Source organism: Etheostoma spectabile, chromosome 19 (genome assembly GCF_008692095.1).
Source record: "Etheostoma spectabile isolate EspeVRDwgs_2016 chromosome 19, UIUC_Espe_1.0, whole genome shotgun sequence".
Lineage (NCBI taxonomy): Eukaryota > Metazoa > Chordata > Actinopteri > Perciformes > Percidae > Etheostoma > Etheostoma spectabile.
This window is the reverse complement of record NC_045751.1, coordinates 3486902-3503082: the sequence shown is the minus strand read 5'-3', so window position 1 is coordinate 3503082 and position 16181 is coordinate 3486902. Positions and strand designations below refer to the sequence as shown.

Sequence of the window (16181 nt, the reverse complement as noted above, 5' to 3'; positions counted from 1 at the left end):
AGTGTGAGGTTCAAGGGTGGCCTCACTGCATCGCAGTTCTGTTAGCACCGCCGCAGCGCTCATTGCACCTACTCCCAGGTTTCTTTTCTTAGCCTGCAGAGAAATTGCCTTGCTTATTGATCTGTTCGCATGTAAACAGAGCATCTCCGGTCTACGGCTCAAGGTATCGTATGCACAGGAGATTTCCGACAGAAGATGGCATATTTATTTTTGTACACAGCCTCTGTGATTTGAAAACCCTCTTGATAACGTCTACTGCTAAAAGCAAAGTACAGTAAACTTGTGGAAGTGGAAAATGTCCTCTACTGGTTAATTTAGCTTCAACTGGAAATCATTTGTCCTACATTTTCCACATGAATATCCCCTGAATGTAGTAGACGTTTCAGTATAATAAAGGGCATTTCTTCTTAAGCACCACATTAAACATTATTAGGACTTAGATTTTTGAAGTGAGCAATTACGTTGATTTAAAACACAGAACATGGGCACATAAAGAAACAGGCTCGAGCTGGGATTCAAACGGCATTGCATCCATTGGCAATAAGACCAGTAATCTAATTCTTGCAGTCATTAGACCATAAGCATGAGGCCTTTCTGGTATACTGTACATCGGCCTCAGGTTGCATCGGCCCGACTGGTGCAGAGACCATTCCAGAGGCTTTACTCGCCCTATGTTCCCTTCTCTGGGTACTTCTATGCGCCTAGCTACTCTTTCTGTCTTTTTTTGCGCTTCTCAGCTCCTCCTTTACCGTCACCACTCTCTCCATATATGACTTGGCTGCTGCAAGGGGTCAAATGTCACCTACTTGGGATTTTGTCATTTGCTTAGCCTGATGATTGGTGTGTGTGTTTGTGAAAGAGGGAGAGAAATGGAGCAAGAGAGGGGATCAGAGTATGCAAGAGAGAACTTGTGTGTGTGACTGTGGTTTTCTGAAGGAGTTTAAGGGGATCTTGGCGCTATAAAAATAGGCATTAACAGCATGGGAAATCACAGCTTGCCTCTTGGACACACCACATCTGTACACTGTTCAGCAAGATATAGGCGCTGGGGGAATTGTGTGGGGGGTATCTTTTATGGTCAACCAGCTGAGACCACATGCAAGGAACATGCTAATTGGTATTCAGACCTGGGCTGTGACAGCTTCCCACACAGTCCTTGCTGCGTACAAATTCCTTTCTGTTGCCACGGCTCCGAGTTTCCTCGCAGACAGAGATGAGCCTGTCCACTTCCAGAAACTCCAGTAAATCCTGAGGTCTGTCGGCACTAGACAATTAAACTGGAGTCGGCACTCTCTCCTCAAGTTTTCAGCCTCTTTGGTCATGTGTAATCCTCAACGCGGTCAACGCGTTTCACTATAAAATGCTTCCGTTTACTTTTGTGTCAGCCTCTCTCTCCACAGCAGATAACCAGTGGCTTAATCGGATGCCATTTAAAGAAGTGTAGTTGTACACGCAAGTTAAATATGCAATGGTATGAAATAGTTAAGGGGGAAACCCTCAAATTGAGAAGGATGGAACCAGCAAATGTTTTGCCTCTTTGCTGATAAGGGACTTAAATCTTCACTTATACTATTTTGATCAATTCCATTTGATTACATGGCAATATTGATATCAGAGGAGTTGCTTGTAGATACCAACCCACAGAGAGCGTTTTAGCAACTTTTATCAGCAACTCATTGTTTGGTTTTAGTTTTCAGTTAGAAATCTTTGAAAAACTGACACTACACATTACATAACCTGCCCAACACTAAATGACAGAGAGAAAAGGTTAGCAACTAGCTAGTGATGACAGTGGAACATTTAGCTTTGCAATAACATTATGTAATGTATGTAAATACGTAGGGGGGTGTATGATTTAGAAAATGTCACGATTTGATTAAAAAAAAAAAGAAACTGATTCACAGTATGTAAATGTAGTTACTTTTCCCATGTATGTATGTATGTATGTACGTATGTATGTATGTATGTATGTATGTATGTATATTCATATCCATATTATTCATGTGGATTTGTTTATTTGTTATTTTGTTAGTTTTGATGAATGTGTATGTTGTTGTCTGTGATGTCTGTAAGCTGCTGAGACCTTGAATGTTCCCTTTGGGATCAATACAGTATCTATCTATCATGTGATGGCAGTAGACATACAATAAAAAAAACAACATTTCATTTTTTAATATGAATCGATTTGGAATTGGTAGAGCGTGAATCGCTATTCAGATAGACATTTTTTGCACACCCCTAATAAATTCATCGTGTTTATCTTGATTGTTATATTTTACTATTTAAATTTTCCATTTTTTATATTTTACTTTTTAAATCATCCATTTTGTTTTTTTATATTTTACTATTTCAGTTTTGTCTATAATTTAACGGTTATATTGAGAGCTCCTTACTGCATTTTGTTGTTGAAACCAATGACAATAAGGATCTATTCTATTGTAGCTTTAAAATAAAGCCAGATATTTCCCTAAAAAGGAAGTGAATAATGTAAATTCATCAAGTAGCCAGAAGGTTTGCGGGTTATACATATACTTACAGTTCCTTTATGTTTCATTTGAACTATTACATCACTTTCCTAGTCACTAGTCTGACATTTTGTCATACTCAGAACATACTAGTGTGTCAAAAGAGAGACAAACATATCATCGCTGTGGCCACCTCTGCAGATCTCTCACACTCCATCTAAAGTCTTTTCTCTCTGTCTCGGTTAACACAGTTGTCAGTGCAAAGAGACTAATAAGCCTGCAGGCTTTTCGGCAGTTACCACACCTGGAAATAGCATTTTTCTGTTTATATGCAGTCTCGCTCCTCTCCCAGTCCTAGATATAACAGCCTATATTAAGTGCCCACTGTTTGGCAACACGCAGCTGTTGAGATGCAACAACTCCACATTGTTAATTTGTGTGACCTTTTGTTTTGTCTAGCTGCAGAGTGGGAGGCTACCAATCTGAAGAAGGTAGAAGAAGCCTATGAGACAGTCAACATGGAAATAAGGTAAGGGAGGAATAAAGAAAAAATAAGCACAAGTTAGCTTCCATTGTCACATTTTTGTGGCTAGATCCTTAACATTTTGCACTTTGTGTGGACGATGCATTAGCTTCTCAGATTGCTATTGTAAGCAGGGTGGCATGGTATGTAACCAGGCCTTAAAATAGATTATCCTTCTGCACTGTAATGAATTTGCACTGTGTTCTACCTAAGGCTAATTTTAATGAAGAAAAACAAACGCTATTGGTTGCCTACTGTGCTCTGGTGGGTGGGCCTATTCCACTTTCCACCCAGAAAATCTGTCAGCCTCAAAACTCTCTATTGAAATTTTTTGGGGAAATTTAAATATATTTAATTCTATATTGTTCTTTTCAGCCTCTAATTCCTTCCTAACATTATAGTAAAGAAAAAAACCTGAGCAGGTTTGGGTGAGAATTCCTGTGACATGCGTTTGCTCCCTCTCAGATGTTTTCACAGAGCTCTGAGCTGGCTACAGCAATACCTGATAAGTAGCTACTGTGGTCCTTAGGCTTGCACACTGTTCATTACAGTAGGCGGAGAGGAGAGTCGGCCACAGAGATGGCTGTCACCAAAAGGTCAAGATCCCCCCCCCCCCCCCCCCCCCCCAACAATGTATGAGTCGAAAGAGGGAAAAGTAACTGGCATGACTTCAGTTGCTTTATTTCTTCATTGTCCACCTTGCCTCAGTTTCTCATGGTCAAATAACTCACTATCATGTATGTGTGTTGGAGTATTACCCCCCCCCCCCCCTCCACTCCCCGCATGTTCTTTATCTGTGCATTTTTATCTTCATACCTTTTGGAACTTAAAATTAAATTAAAGTTTTTATCTTATTACTACAAGCCTTTAGCATGCTGTAAAGGGTCATTTCTACAAAAATTGACTTGGATTGCATGAATGTTATGAGCCCTGCTCTACTAAGAATCACATTCACACAGTTAGCACCCTGCATTGCTTTTCTGGCCTTGAATCATCCCCCCCCTACGCCCCCCTACCGTATCAACCTCAGGCGAAAACAGTCACCCTCTCTAAACATTTGTTAACCCCATTAGCATTTCTGGATATGAATATGGAAATAAGGGCCTGTGCAGATAGGGCTTGGTTCTCTTATTTGCGATTAGTGAAGAAAAGCAGACTAGCTTGGATAATTGGAGACACTGCATAGAAATGGGCTTTAAAGAGCCACCTGATCCGCACAAAAAGAAAGTCACTTAAAGCAGCAAAGAAAATAAAGCTACATTGTCAGCACGGATAGAGTCATCTAGAAGTTATTAAGGCAGCTTGTCGGGGACTTAAAACAAATGGCCAACACCCAAAACGTTCAATAACTCTTGTTTCACATATTGAAAGGAGCATTTTTGCAATGTTATGCTGCAGATTTTGTATTAATGCCATTACATAACTTATGTCAAGGCATATTTTAAAACCTTTTGTAATACCTGCTGTTATTTTTCTTAAACTTTACCAACAGTGTTATTTCAGATGTAATTGGGTAAAATTTGGCATGGTGTCAGATCAGTAATAACTCAATTCCATAAAAATACAGCTTAAAGTGTGCATGACGTTTAATCTATATTAATTTTGGTTTCCTCAGTGATCTCCGGAAGAAGCTGGCTATAGACTATGGAACAGATTGGGAGTTTCTGTTTTTGAACAGTCAGTGTTACAAGCTGAAAGTATATGAGTAAGTACTGATGGAATTTTTATTACTTTTTTTTCCATTTATATGATTATTTATGCCTGACATTAATATGGAAACTAGTAATGTGTGGTTGCATACGAATGCATACGCTGTCATTATAAGGTTTTATGAAAACACACTGGCAGAAGAAGACATTTTTATGGTTTTGACAAACTTCTCATGATATGATGAAGTTTTTATTAGTTATGCCGACTCAGTAATGGAAATCCCCGAAAACCATTACTTGTGCAATACCTGTGCACTGCAGATAGCCATAAAAACTACTGCTTAGAAAATTAAAACAGTGTCAAGGAACCATCACAAAAATCAATACATTAACCAGTGGCTGGTTCTTATTTTGAGCAACTGTACTAAAACAAATTCTATCTGTAGCGAATGTGAACCATCTCAGTAAATGAGCCACCATTTAAAGTTGATAATTTGTAAGCTCCAAGTCACCCTGGAGAAAGCCAAGCAGCTAAATCAACTAAATTTAATCAACAGAATGAGCTTCTTTTACTCTCTCCCGCTGCATCCCTATGGCCCCTGCTGGGGTAGAATCTGTTCTTCTCAGGATTGCTTGCCAGCTGGAGCTTTAGAAGTCTGTGGGTGGTTGCAGTTTTGAAAGAAAATTATCTGCGATCTGCACTGAAATCTGCACTGCAAATACATTTTTTAGACATCCTTGGAATCAGTGGTTTCCCATGCCCTTACACACCAGTGTGATTTGTTTGCTTAGTTTGCCATTTAGGAGGCAAAATCTGAAAAGGAAAGTTGCCGTTCTTGTACATAAGCCAGGAAAATCAAGCTCAGCCGTTTACTGTAGACAGTGTTAGATAACAATATTGCACATTGGTTGCAAGATGCTTCAATGGCATGATGTGCCTCTGCTACAATTCTCCATGTCTCTCTTTTTCTCTCTCGCTCTCTTCTCTGTCTCTTTCTCTGTCTCTGTCTGTCTCTTTCTCTCACCCCCAACCGGTCGAGGCAGATGACCGCCCACCCTGAGCCATGGTTCTGCTCAGGGTTTCTGCCTCTCAAAAGGAAGTTTTTCCTTGCCTCTGTGGCCTAGTGCTTGCTCTTGGTGGGAATTGTCGGGTTTCTGTAAATAACACAGAGTACGGTCTAGACCTGCTCTTTTATGAAAAGCGCAATGAGATAACTGTTGTTGTGATTTGGCGCTACATAAGTAAAATTGAATTGAAAATTGAATTGATGTAGCGATGGAGAGCTGGCTCCTATGGTATTGATCGTCCTTTACTTCTGGAAATGACAAAAAGGCTCGAAATGAAGAAATTCACAGGTTTAAACAGAAGTGGTGGATGGCTTTTTAAGAGTATGCCAGAGAAATTACAACAATAATGGGTTAATGGCACATAAGCAGATGTAAAACAGTGATTGGCCAATCATACAAGGCATTCCAGGCCTGTTAAACTTAGATTTCTCCACAAGGATGGTGTTTTTTTATTTTTAGTCCACCCAAAAGAATGTATTTAAACATTGTGTTTATCTGCAAATGTTAGCATGTCCAGCTAACTAGCTTACATGGGGGTAACTGAGCATTTCTTCCCAGGCCAAGCAGCTTATCGTTAGCTAACTACATTTTGGGGTTAGAGGTTAGATTAATCCATACATCTACTGCATTTCCCCATTGAGTTGTAGGGGGTGCTGGAGGCTAGCAGAGTTTATGCTAATGTTAGCAGCTCCTTTAGCTGTCCTGCTATTTTCTGTATTTCTGTATTTAGTTTATATTTCAACAACCCGGGCCAAACTTGTCATCTTAGATAGCTTTACTTTTGCTGAAAACATCGGTAAGTCCTGACTCTAAAAGCATTTTCTATTGTAATTAACTTAAAAGTGAAACATTAGGCTTGAAAATACAAACAATAAAGCTCAAATCCTTGTCCAAATAGCTAAACAGGGTACGGGAGGATGAAACAAGAGTCTTTTAAAATTTCCCGATAATACTTAAAATACCAGGACTAACTAGCTCTACGCTCTCTGCAATGCAAGAACAATGTTGCTCTTTTATTTCCTTGTCTTGTACACAGATGCTGAATTTTTGCTTGGGACATGCCTCAGTCTTTTAGCACGATATCATATTTGTAGCCATCGGATCCCTTTTACCGCCTCTCATTGTATAAGTATGTTCACACAGCTGGCCGTTGTGAGAAAAAGGAAGCCATGACAGGCATTCCAAAATTAACTAAGGGGAATAATATTAACTACAGTATGTTGTCTTGCGTGCTGGTACCTTTCTTTCCTAGCCTATTGGTATCATACGATCCATGTTATTTTTCATCCTTGAAATGGCCAAAGAGCACAATATCCACTAGCGTCAACCCAGTTGAAGGTCCTTTGACCTACCAGCACCCTCTCAGCAATGTACCAGTTCCCCTCCCTGCCCCCCTTTATCCTCACTGTTTGCCATCAACCATGATCCTGAAAAGACATGACATTGACAGACACATAAACCAACGGCTTTCTATAACACTCCCTCCCATGCCCTCAAGTAGCAAACTAGCAGAGCTACAGCTCCTCTCCAATAATGGAACAGAATCGCACACTTTTCTGTCCAGCTTCTTGATCATCGGTTCAAACCAGCTTACACTCGCCCTCCCTGATGTGTAGATCTTTCTCTTTTGATTAAATTGCTCTCTCCTTTTTTTTCTGGAGTTGCAGCCAATATTGGAGAAAAGTGCCTGGAGCCATAAAAGTTTGCTCTACTGAAACGCTGTGTATAATATAAATAATAGCTGTGCATGTTTGGATGATTGAATGATGCGGTTGTGGGGTCTGGCAAACAAAAGGTTTCAAATCCTACCAGTTAAGAATCATTTGATAACAATGACACGTATGGAGTAACTGTGTGTATTAGACAGCCCTAATGGAGCAAGGAAATAGAAAGAGCTGATTGCATTTTTAGGTGATTCACAGAAACTGGATTTGCTCCTGTTTACTCGTATATACTGCAGGCCAAACATGTTAATGTAAAACGTGTTTCATTTCTATCTGAGGAGCCAGCTCAGATTTCCAAAGGAGGGTTCTTTTCTCTGCACCACTTTGTTGAGTTATTCCTTCAGCCTTGCCTTCTGATGGTGTGAATCACTCCTGCAAACTGGAGCTTGAAGTCTTCTCCTGTTTGTCCAGGGAGAAAATAGAATTACTTTGATTTCAAAGGGAGGGGGAAAAAAACCCTGCCTTTTGTTGTTGAACACTTTCAAGTGGAATGATTAACGGCAAGATTAGAAGCTAAATGCTGTGTGGTAGCACAGTCAACATTGCCTTCTCATCAGTTTTGCTAAAGACCATAAACAACATGAATAAAAGCTTAGAGAGGGAGCTTGTGCTTTGTGCATTATCTTTTAATGGCCTTTATTCTATACTTTAATTCACCTCTCTTTTGCCCAGAGTGACATTTTTTTATTTATTTTTTTACATTACATCACTTTCGTGCTGTTAAAGCTCACCTTTAAAATTCATGTATTTCCCCTGAAATGGTCTTTAGGGTGCTGGTGGGCCCTTATTACGAGTCGGGAATTTAAAAGGCAGGCGTCTGCCAGTGAATCAGAAATAAGCTTGGCAATTCAGTCAACACAGCCTGGCACAGCATGAAGGGAGTCACCCTATAATGAGTTCTCAGAGGCGGAGTCCCTACCTACAGCGGAGTCTAATATTCCTCCTGTGGATTTGTTGACACTCCTCAAAGCAACTTAAATTGAAGGGCCGTGATTTATGCAAGACTGTCAGGTCAGATTGACTCAGCCTCCGCTCTCGTGTCATTAGAAAGTACAGCACTTCAGTGAGTCACGCCCGCCACTGTGGTTCATGCTTTGACAGAGATGAGAGAAGAATCACGCAGCACAAGTGACACTTCCAACTGTCTGTAGAACATCACATGGCCTTACCAGTGCAATGGGTTCTTTTAGGGAAGAAAGAAACACCATCCGGATAGCCTGGAGCGAGCTGTTTGAAATTGTATTTAAACCACAGCAAGGCGGATGATGCAGAGTCCTAGATGTGTCTGCTGACTGTCATGAGTGTAACATGGAAATGAAGAGCCATATAAGTGGTAGATTTTATAACAGCTGTGCCATGAATACTATCCTATAAGATAGTTGCTGTCTGCCTGTTGATGGCAAGTGTTTGTCAGAAAAAAATAAAATTCCTGGTATTGTTGTTTAGTGCATTTGCCATGTCCTTTTTCCTAGAAATTAGAATAAATGATGAAACATTGTTAATGTGATTTAAGTCTTTCACAGTACCCAGTTTCAACATGAAGGCCTTTTACTATTAGTTAATGTAATGCCAGAAATCAAACCAGACCACAGATAACTGCCGAGAAATGCATGCGTGCGCACAAATGGATTGAAAATCATGTTTGCCCCAGTTTATTGAGGGGACAGAAAGGCAGAGGGCCTGGTTAACCATAATTGGAATGTTGTTGAAATAAGTGGTTGTGCTGCAGTAGCTGTTTATGCAGGTCCATGCCTTAGAGCATGAGCACTTTGTCACGCTCAGTAGCTTTCAAATTATGATAGATGTGGCACACACACTGTTGTTAAATTAAAGCATGAAATTTAGCATTACTCTTAATGAGCTGCTCATGCTCAATTAACTTCAAAAGGTCATGTTTGGTCATTTGTCTGAAAAAAAAGGGGCAGAAAGATTACATTCACCTGCTTCAAGATGTCTGTGATTATTGTGAGCTAATGCCAAAGTGTTAGTTTGTCTCTCAATACTGTCGGACTTTTATTCTGTGTGGCTGACAGCCCAAAGCCCACTGGATCCTACTGAAGACATGAATCACAAAAAAACATAAGCGTAGTTTCATTTTGCAAAAAAGCCGTGCACTCATTCATTCAAACAGGTGTAAGTAGTGCATTTGTTGATAATGGCTTTTAGCCACGGACTCAAAACAAACAAAAATGACAGCAATGGGGATCTATGGCAGAGAGGAAGAAGCTACATACTGTATGTGCATTTGCATGCCTTTAAAAAAAATTGGAGACGTCTCGGTCCACCTAATTTCTTCCGAGACACCGTGTTGAAGAGCACAGTCAGTTTATCTTCCTGTTGAATCACTGCCTCCCTCACCCAATTGTGATTCAACAAAGCCTTTGGCTGTCAAGATGTTGGTCCTTCCTGTAAGCAACCGAAAGCACGTGGAGAGTCTGCCCAGTCCACAGCGGGGGTGGCCATCTGAAGTAGCAGGAGCTTTCCGTTGGTTCAGTAGACCTGAGTGCTGGCACTGAGGGTGCGTGTGTGTCTGTGTGACTCATGGGTCATAAAATCACCACATCTCATCAGTCTTTGTTATGCTGCCAACCAGAGAAGTGGGCAGTGAGCAGAGTATCTGTGGGTTGGTTGTGTTGAAACAGTCTGGGTCAACCTATAAGAGATTTGTTGTCTATCCCATCTTGTCACCAGGACTACCTGTTTCTAATTCAAAATGAGGTGACTTAGTGCCAAGATAATCATCTTTCTTTTTTTTTTAGGACAAGATTGTCTTACTTTCTTAGTACTGTACCAGCTCAAGTTATATTTTTTATTACATAGGAAATACACTTTATTCAGAGAGTACATAACCCTCCAAAACACAAAACCTAGCTAAAATGACATCAGCTGCAATTCTGCTTAATTTCTTCTTCATACAGGAAACAAAACGACAACAGTGGCACCTGTCTGTGATAATGTGTGTCAGGGTCAGCTAGGCTGACTGGACGAGTACCTGGGACATAAGCTTGGACATAAGGTTTTTGTATTTAGTGCTTTTTGTTTGCAATGCAGATAACTAAACTGCAGTGTTTCGTCTTGAGGCAGGCGCTGACAAAAAAATCCAGTGAGTTGTTCTACTGTCACCATGTAAGGCTTTTCTCTGGATATCTAACTGGCAAAACATACCCCTTTGTAATTTGAAAAACTGTATCCTACTGATAAATACCTATAAAAAGAGACCAAATTTATTTGTTAAGTGCAAGACAAAGTATAACTCACATTATATATATCATGAGAAATATGTGATGCCATCTGAGAAAAATATGTGAGTCTGTAGTTTGACATTGTCCCCATAAATTCAGCATTCAGAGCGAAGAATGAATAGGATTGTTTAAAGTAACTTAAGGTCACTGTCAAGTCACTGCTGCCATCAGTGAAAGAAAATTGAAGGAATTTAATACAGGGCTTGACAGTTACAGTAATTTTCCTTACTATGCTGAGGGATTTGGTTTGAACCTGTTGCTAAAACAAACAATACAATTATTCCGCGGTTTAACAGAGAGATCCAGGATAGCGTTAAGTATAAAGTTAAGTTATTAATACCTAAACGAGAGACAGCAAAGTGTCTTGCTGTAAAACAATTCAATTCCGTGTTAAACCGTGTTTATCTTATACTTATTTTCCTGCTGTCTCATTTGCAGTTCCAGCTGTGACAACCTTAACTTCCTAGTGAGTTGAACATAATGTATCTCTAATCTAATTCTGCAATTGTAATAATTTCAGCAAAAGTGTAATTACTATCCTACATGGACAAATATATTTCTTTTAGATGGTGTATTATATTGAGTAGTTTCTAGTGCAGTTTACTTCAATAAGCTGCAGCTTCTCACCAAGCTCATTATGTACTTCTACAATGTTTGACATCAGTTTTAAGCTACAACCCAAATCTAATTTTTGAGTCAAAGGTTTCAGTTCGCTAAAGGTTTCAGTTTCTTTTTTTTAATAGTTACACACAACATATTACATAGTAATACACACACTATAAACATAGTATGATTGCACGAACACAGTTATACCAGTTGTAAAAAGAGCCACAATCTTCTGCACCCTGTAAGACACAATCAGGTCTGCGTTAGCATAGCTGTGACGGTTCTGATCTACTAACCTGTTACCCCAAGCATTTTCTGCCCTGTAATGGGCCAAAACCTTTTGTTTGTTTGACATCTATAAATGTGTGTTTTGAGGCGTGGCGATGGTATGGTAATCTGGCTATCACCAGACCGAGCCAAGATCAATAGATTTGAGATTGAGCATTGGTCTGGTCTGTATTTTCTCTGCACAAGAGGCGTGACCAATGGGCATAGTTCAAATGACTCTGTAGTCCTTCAACCAATCAGACCAACGATCCGGGTGACGTAGAAGCGACAGCGGCATCAATGGGTTACTGCGTTTGGTGGTGTTCGGTGGCCGCTATGTTGAATGTAAACAAGACGCTGCTTGGTCGCTTCTCTACTGTCATCGTGTTAAACCCGCCAATAGGTAGATAAGCCAGCTCGTGATTGGTTTCCGCAAAATTGGGAACTGAAGTGGGAGAATTAAACATGCATCTTTCCAGACCGAGCTTCCGGGCGAAAGCCAATCGTCGTTGGAGTGGGCGGGGTTTACCCAGTTTAATGGTATGGTGTAAATTGGAGCAAGTTATTTGAGAATTATACTTAACAGTCAAAGAAAGCACATCTTCTCAACCTGAGAAAGCCATTTCTGCTATGTTGTCCAGATGTTTACCACGCAGGGAAAGAAAACAGGATGTAAATGTTTCTTTTGAAAATTACTCTCTTTAAAGATGATGAGATCTCTTTCAGATGATGAGATGACGTTTTGGAAAGCAAAGTCATATTTAGTCATAGACATACAGTGAGGGAGAAAAAGTATTTGATCCCCTGCTGATTTTGTACATTTGCCCACTGACAAAGAAATGATCAGTCTATAGTTTTAATGGTTGATGTATTTAAACAGTGAGAGACAGAATGACAAAATAATCCAGAGATTTTGTCTCACTCCTCTTTGCAGATCTTCTCCAAGTCATTAAGGTTTTGAGGCGGACGTTTGGCGACTGGAACCTTCCGCTCCCTCCACAGATTTTCTATGGGATTAAGGTCTGGAGACTGGCTAGGCCACTCCAGGACCTTAAGTTGCTTCTTCTTGAGCCACTCCTTTGTTGCCTTGTCCGTGTGTTTTGGCTTATTGTCATGCTGGAATACCCATCCATGACCCAGTTTCAATGCCCTGGCTGAAAGAAAGAGGTTCTCACCTAAGATTTGACGGTACATGGCCCCGTCCATCGACACTTTGATGTGGTGAAGATGATGTGGACACGGCAAGTTGAGTTGATGCCAAAGAGCTCCGTTTTGGTCTCATCTGACCACAACACTTTCACCCAGTTGTCCTCTGAATCATTCAGATGTTCATTGGCAAACTTCAGATGGGCATGTACATGTGCTTTCTTGAGCAGGGGGACCTTGCGTGCGCTGTAGGATTTCAGTCCTTTACGGCGTAGTGTGTTACCAATTGTTTTCTTGGTGACTATGGTCCCAGCTGCCTTGAGATCATTGACAAGATCTTCCAGTGTAGTTCTGGGCTGATTCCTCACTGTTCTCATGATCACTGTAACTCTACGAGGTGAGATCTTGCATGGAGCCCCAGGCCGAGGGAGATTGACAGTTCTTTTGTGTTTCTTCCATTTGCAATTTAATCGCACCAACCGTTGTCACCTTTTCATCAAACTGCTTTGAAATGGTCTTGAAGCCCATTTCAGACTTGTGTAGGTGTAAATTCTTGTCCATGACATCCTTGTAGAGCTCTCGGTTTTGACCATGGTGGATAGTTTGGAATATGATTGATTGATTGCTTCTGTGGACGGGTGTCTTTTATACAGGTAACGAGGTGAGATTAGGAGCACTCCCTTTAAGAATTTGCTCCTAATCTCAGCTCGTTACCTGTAAAAAAGACACCTGGGAAACCGTGAATTTTCTTGTTGTCATTCTGTCTCTCACTGTTCAAATAAAGCTACCATTAAAATTATGATTGATCATTTCTTTGTCAGTGGGCAAACGTACAAAACCAGCAGGGGATCAAATACTGTTTTCCCTCACTGTAGTTGTCATAATAATCCACATCTTTTTTTGTCTCTGTTGTATAGTTCCACAAAGTGTTGCGTATTCAAGTATTTAAAGTAATATTTTGGAAATGGCAACAGGTGAAACAGTGAGATTGGGACATCCTCATAATGCTGTACCAACTGTTTTTTGGTAATTGGGCCAAAGGGACATTTTTAAAGTGAGCTGAAATATCATGAGAACAGATGTTTCACAGTTACTCTCCAAGTTTCAAAGCCTCTGATTATTGGCTTGGTTCTTTTCCCTTTTAATGTTGGAACTCTATTATCACCTTTAGTTATTTTGAAGTAATTTCTGAACACATTTTAGTGTTTGAGCAATTCTTTTAACACCTTTGAGGAGAATAAGTGTAAAGTATTATTTTGAGCCAACTTGTTCCACACCTACGTAGGATCCTTGACATTATATATATTATTGATAATCACTTAGAAACTTCAACTTAGAATATGTAAACCTTTTTTCAATCCCTGAATAAATATCACTACAGCCAATACAATCTAATTCCACTGTATAGTTGCATCAATGTAGTAATATAAAAAGACATATATACAGTATATATATATATATGCTAATACTTTTGAAGCACCATGATTCTATAATTTAATTCATTGCATTTCTTCAGACCCATAAACACCAGCTGTTGTCTCTTACTGCCTATATAGTTTCCACACGCCTCAACCTTCACCTTTTTCGAGAACAAAATAGCAGCAATAATAATGTTAACATCTTAAGAGATGAAAGGGAGAATGCAGCTTTAAATGATCTGCCACAGGCTATTTGCCTCATTGCCCTTAGTGATGGCTCTAAAAACTAAATTGGCTTCAAGTTTGGCTTGCTTTGTTTCCCATTTTCCGCATATAAATTGAGGCATCTTTTGAGAGGCTCTTTGGGTCTGCATTGCTATTTTTTCCCTGGGTAATTCATGTGGCAAAGAGGTATCTGCTGTGCGTTCACCTTCCCTGTCCATGTTGTTTCTCTGAAGCGAAGCGTAATAAGAAAAGAAAAATATATATCTTATACACCGACTCTCGGCTCTGCATTAAGATTTTCAAGGCCAAAATATGATAAGCTGTCAGGAAAGTGAACTTCAATCAGACTCATTGTAAAAACAATGTATAGCATTTTATTCAGACTTCAATTTGTGGTTCCCCATGTGGAAAATGAAGGTAAGCCGAAAAATTGCCTTCTTTGAGTATGTTTTCTTTTAAACTGGCTCTAGAAGGATAAACTGTCATTGGGTCTTTGGGCTGCCAGCAAACTCTCAACTTGATTACCAAGTGAAGTAAATTTTACTGACCCAATCTCACAATGGTCATGATGCCTTGTGAAAGTCCTGAAATAGTCTTTCTACTATTAGTTACAGTATTGGAATTTGATTCTTTAATTCCACTTGAGGCCTGATGAGCTGACCAACCATTGCTAAAAGTAAAGCTCAGATCACGGCTGCACTTTTGTAATTTTGCTGTAGGAGAGAGACCCAAACACTGCAGAACTTTTTCACCACCGAGACATAAATCAAAGGGCCTAACTCCCACCTGTTTCTCCTACTGTAGATGCTCTTATATTAAAAGCACTTATTAAAAATGTCTACTGTAGTACCACAAGGCAATTGTTCCTAAAATAAGAATAGGCCTCTTCTTTATTACTTAAATTACCAAAAGTGCTAACTACAGTTATAACATTATAATGAATGTCAGTCACAAAAATCGCAAAAGGAGTATCAAGTGATTTATTTATTTTTTTTCTTGTATGTGCATGTTCGTGAATAGGAGCTCAGTACTACAACGTTAAATCTTTAACAAGGTTTGATTAGTCATTTAAAATACATCACTACTGAATCTTCCATAATACAAAAACACATATTGTATGAACACACATGAACGCTCTTTCTGATGTCATATTGATTCCCTGTAAAATAAAATAAAATCATTGCAAGCTATCGTTAAACTAGTGAAACAGCAGAAAATCTGAAACGAGACACACAAACAAGCACAATAAAATAGGTTGAGGCAATACTAACTGCATTTTTGTAATTTGGACTGAAAGAGGAAAAAAAACGCACCTCATCAGCACTTATCCAAGTTTAGTCAGGGAAGGCCCTTTTCCAGGTGTCCATTTTATTCTTATCCAGTATGTTAAAGGTGCCCTGACACACAAAACTGTCTGTAATTGCATTTTTTGAAATATGTTTGGTCCATATGTGCCTGTGTTATGTGGTGAATGTGAAAATGAACTGCTACCTCCTCTGTCAGCTCTAGCCACTGAAAAGAAATAAGAAGAGAAATCAGGCAAATCAATTACAAAAGCTGGTCAGTCTGACGTCATGTTGCCTGAGCTCATTACTATTCATGAGCTCGCCCAGTTGCGCTGGGTAAAGGATACTGATAGCCGGGCTCTCATTGGCTAGCTGCCAATCAGAGTCAAGCAGCTTAGCTTGTTGAATATTAATGAGAACTGGCACAAATCGAGCTCAGTCTTCCTGCAGGCTTTCTATACCACACTAACCAAAAAATGTTAGAGTCCATGGTAGAACTTCAGACATTACCAGAAAGTAATGAAATATGTATGGCAAGGAACCTTTAATGTTCACATTTTGC

General features: G+C 39.7%; 1 protein-coding gene across 3 annotated transcripts in view; it reads left to right on the top strand.

Moving 5' to 3' along the window:
• LOC116707280 (glucosidase 2 subunit beta) overlaps positions 1-16181 on the top strand; it is a 124151-nt gene that overhangs the window by 82265 nt on the left and 25705 nt on the right. For 2 of the 3 annotated variants that reach the window (XM_032544571.1, XM_032544570.1), the window contains 2 exons: positions 2925-2994; positions 4604-4693. In XM_032544571.1, coding sequence (XP_032400462.1) covers positions 2925-2994; positions 4604-4693 — 160 coding nt within the window. The remainder of the gene's footprint in view (positions 1-2924; positions 2995-4603; positions 4694-16181) is intronic. The other variant, XM_032544573.1, reaches the window with a different exon arrangement.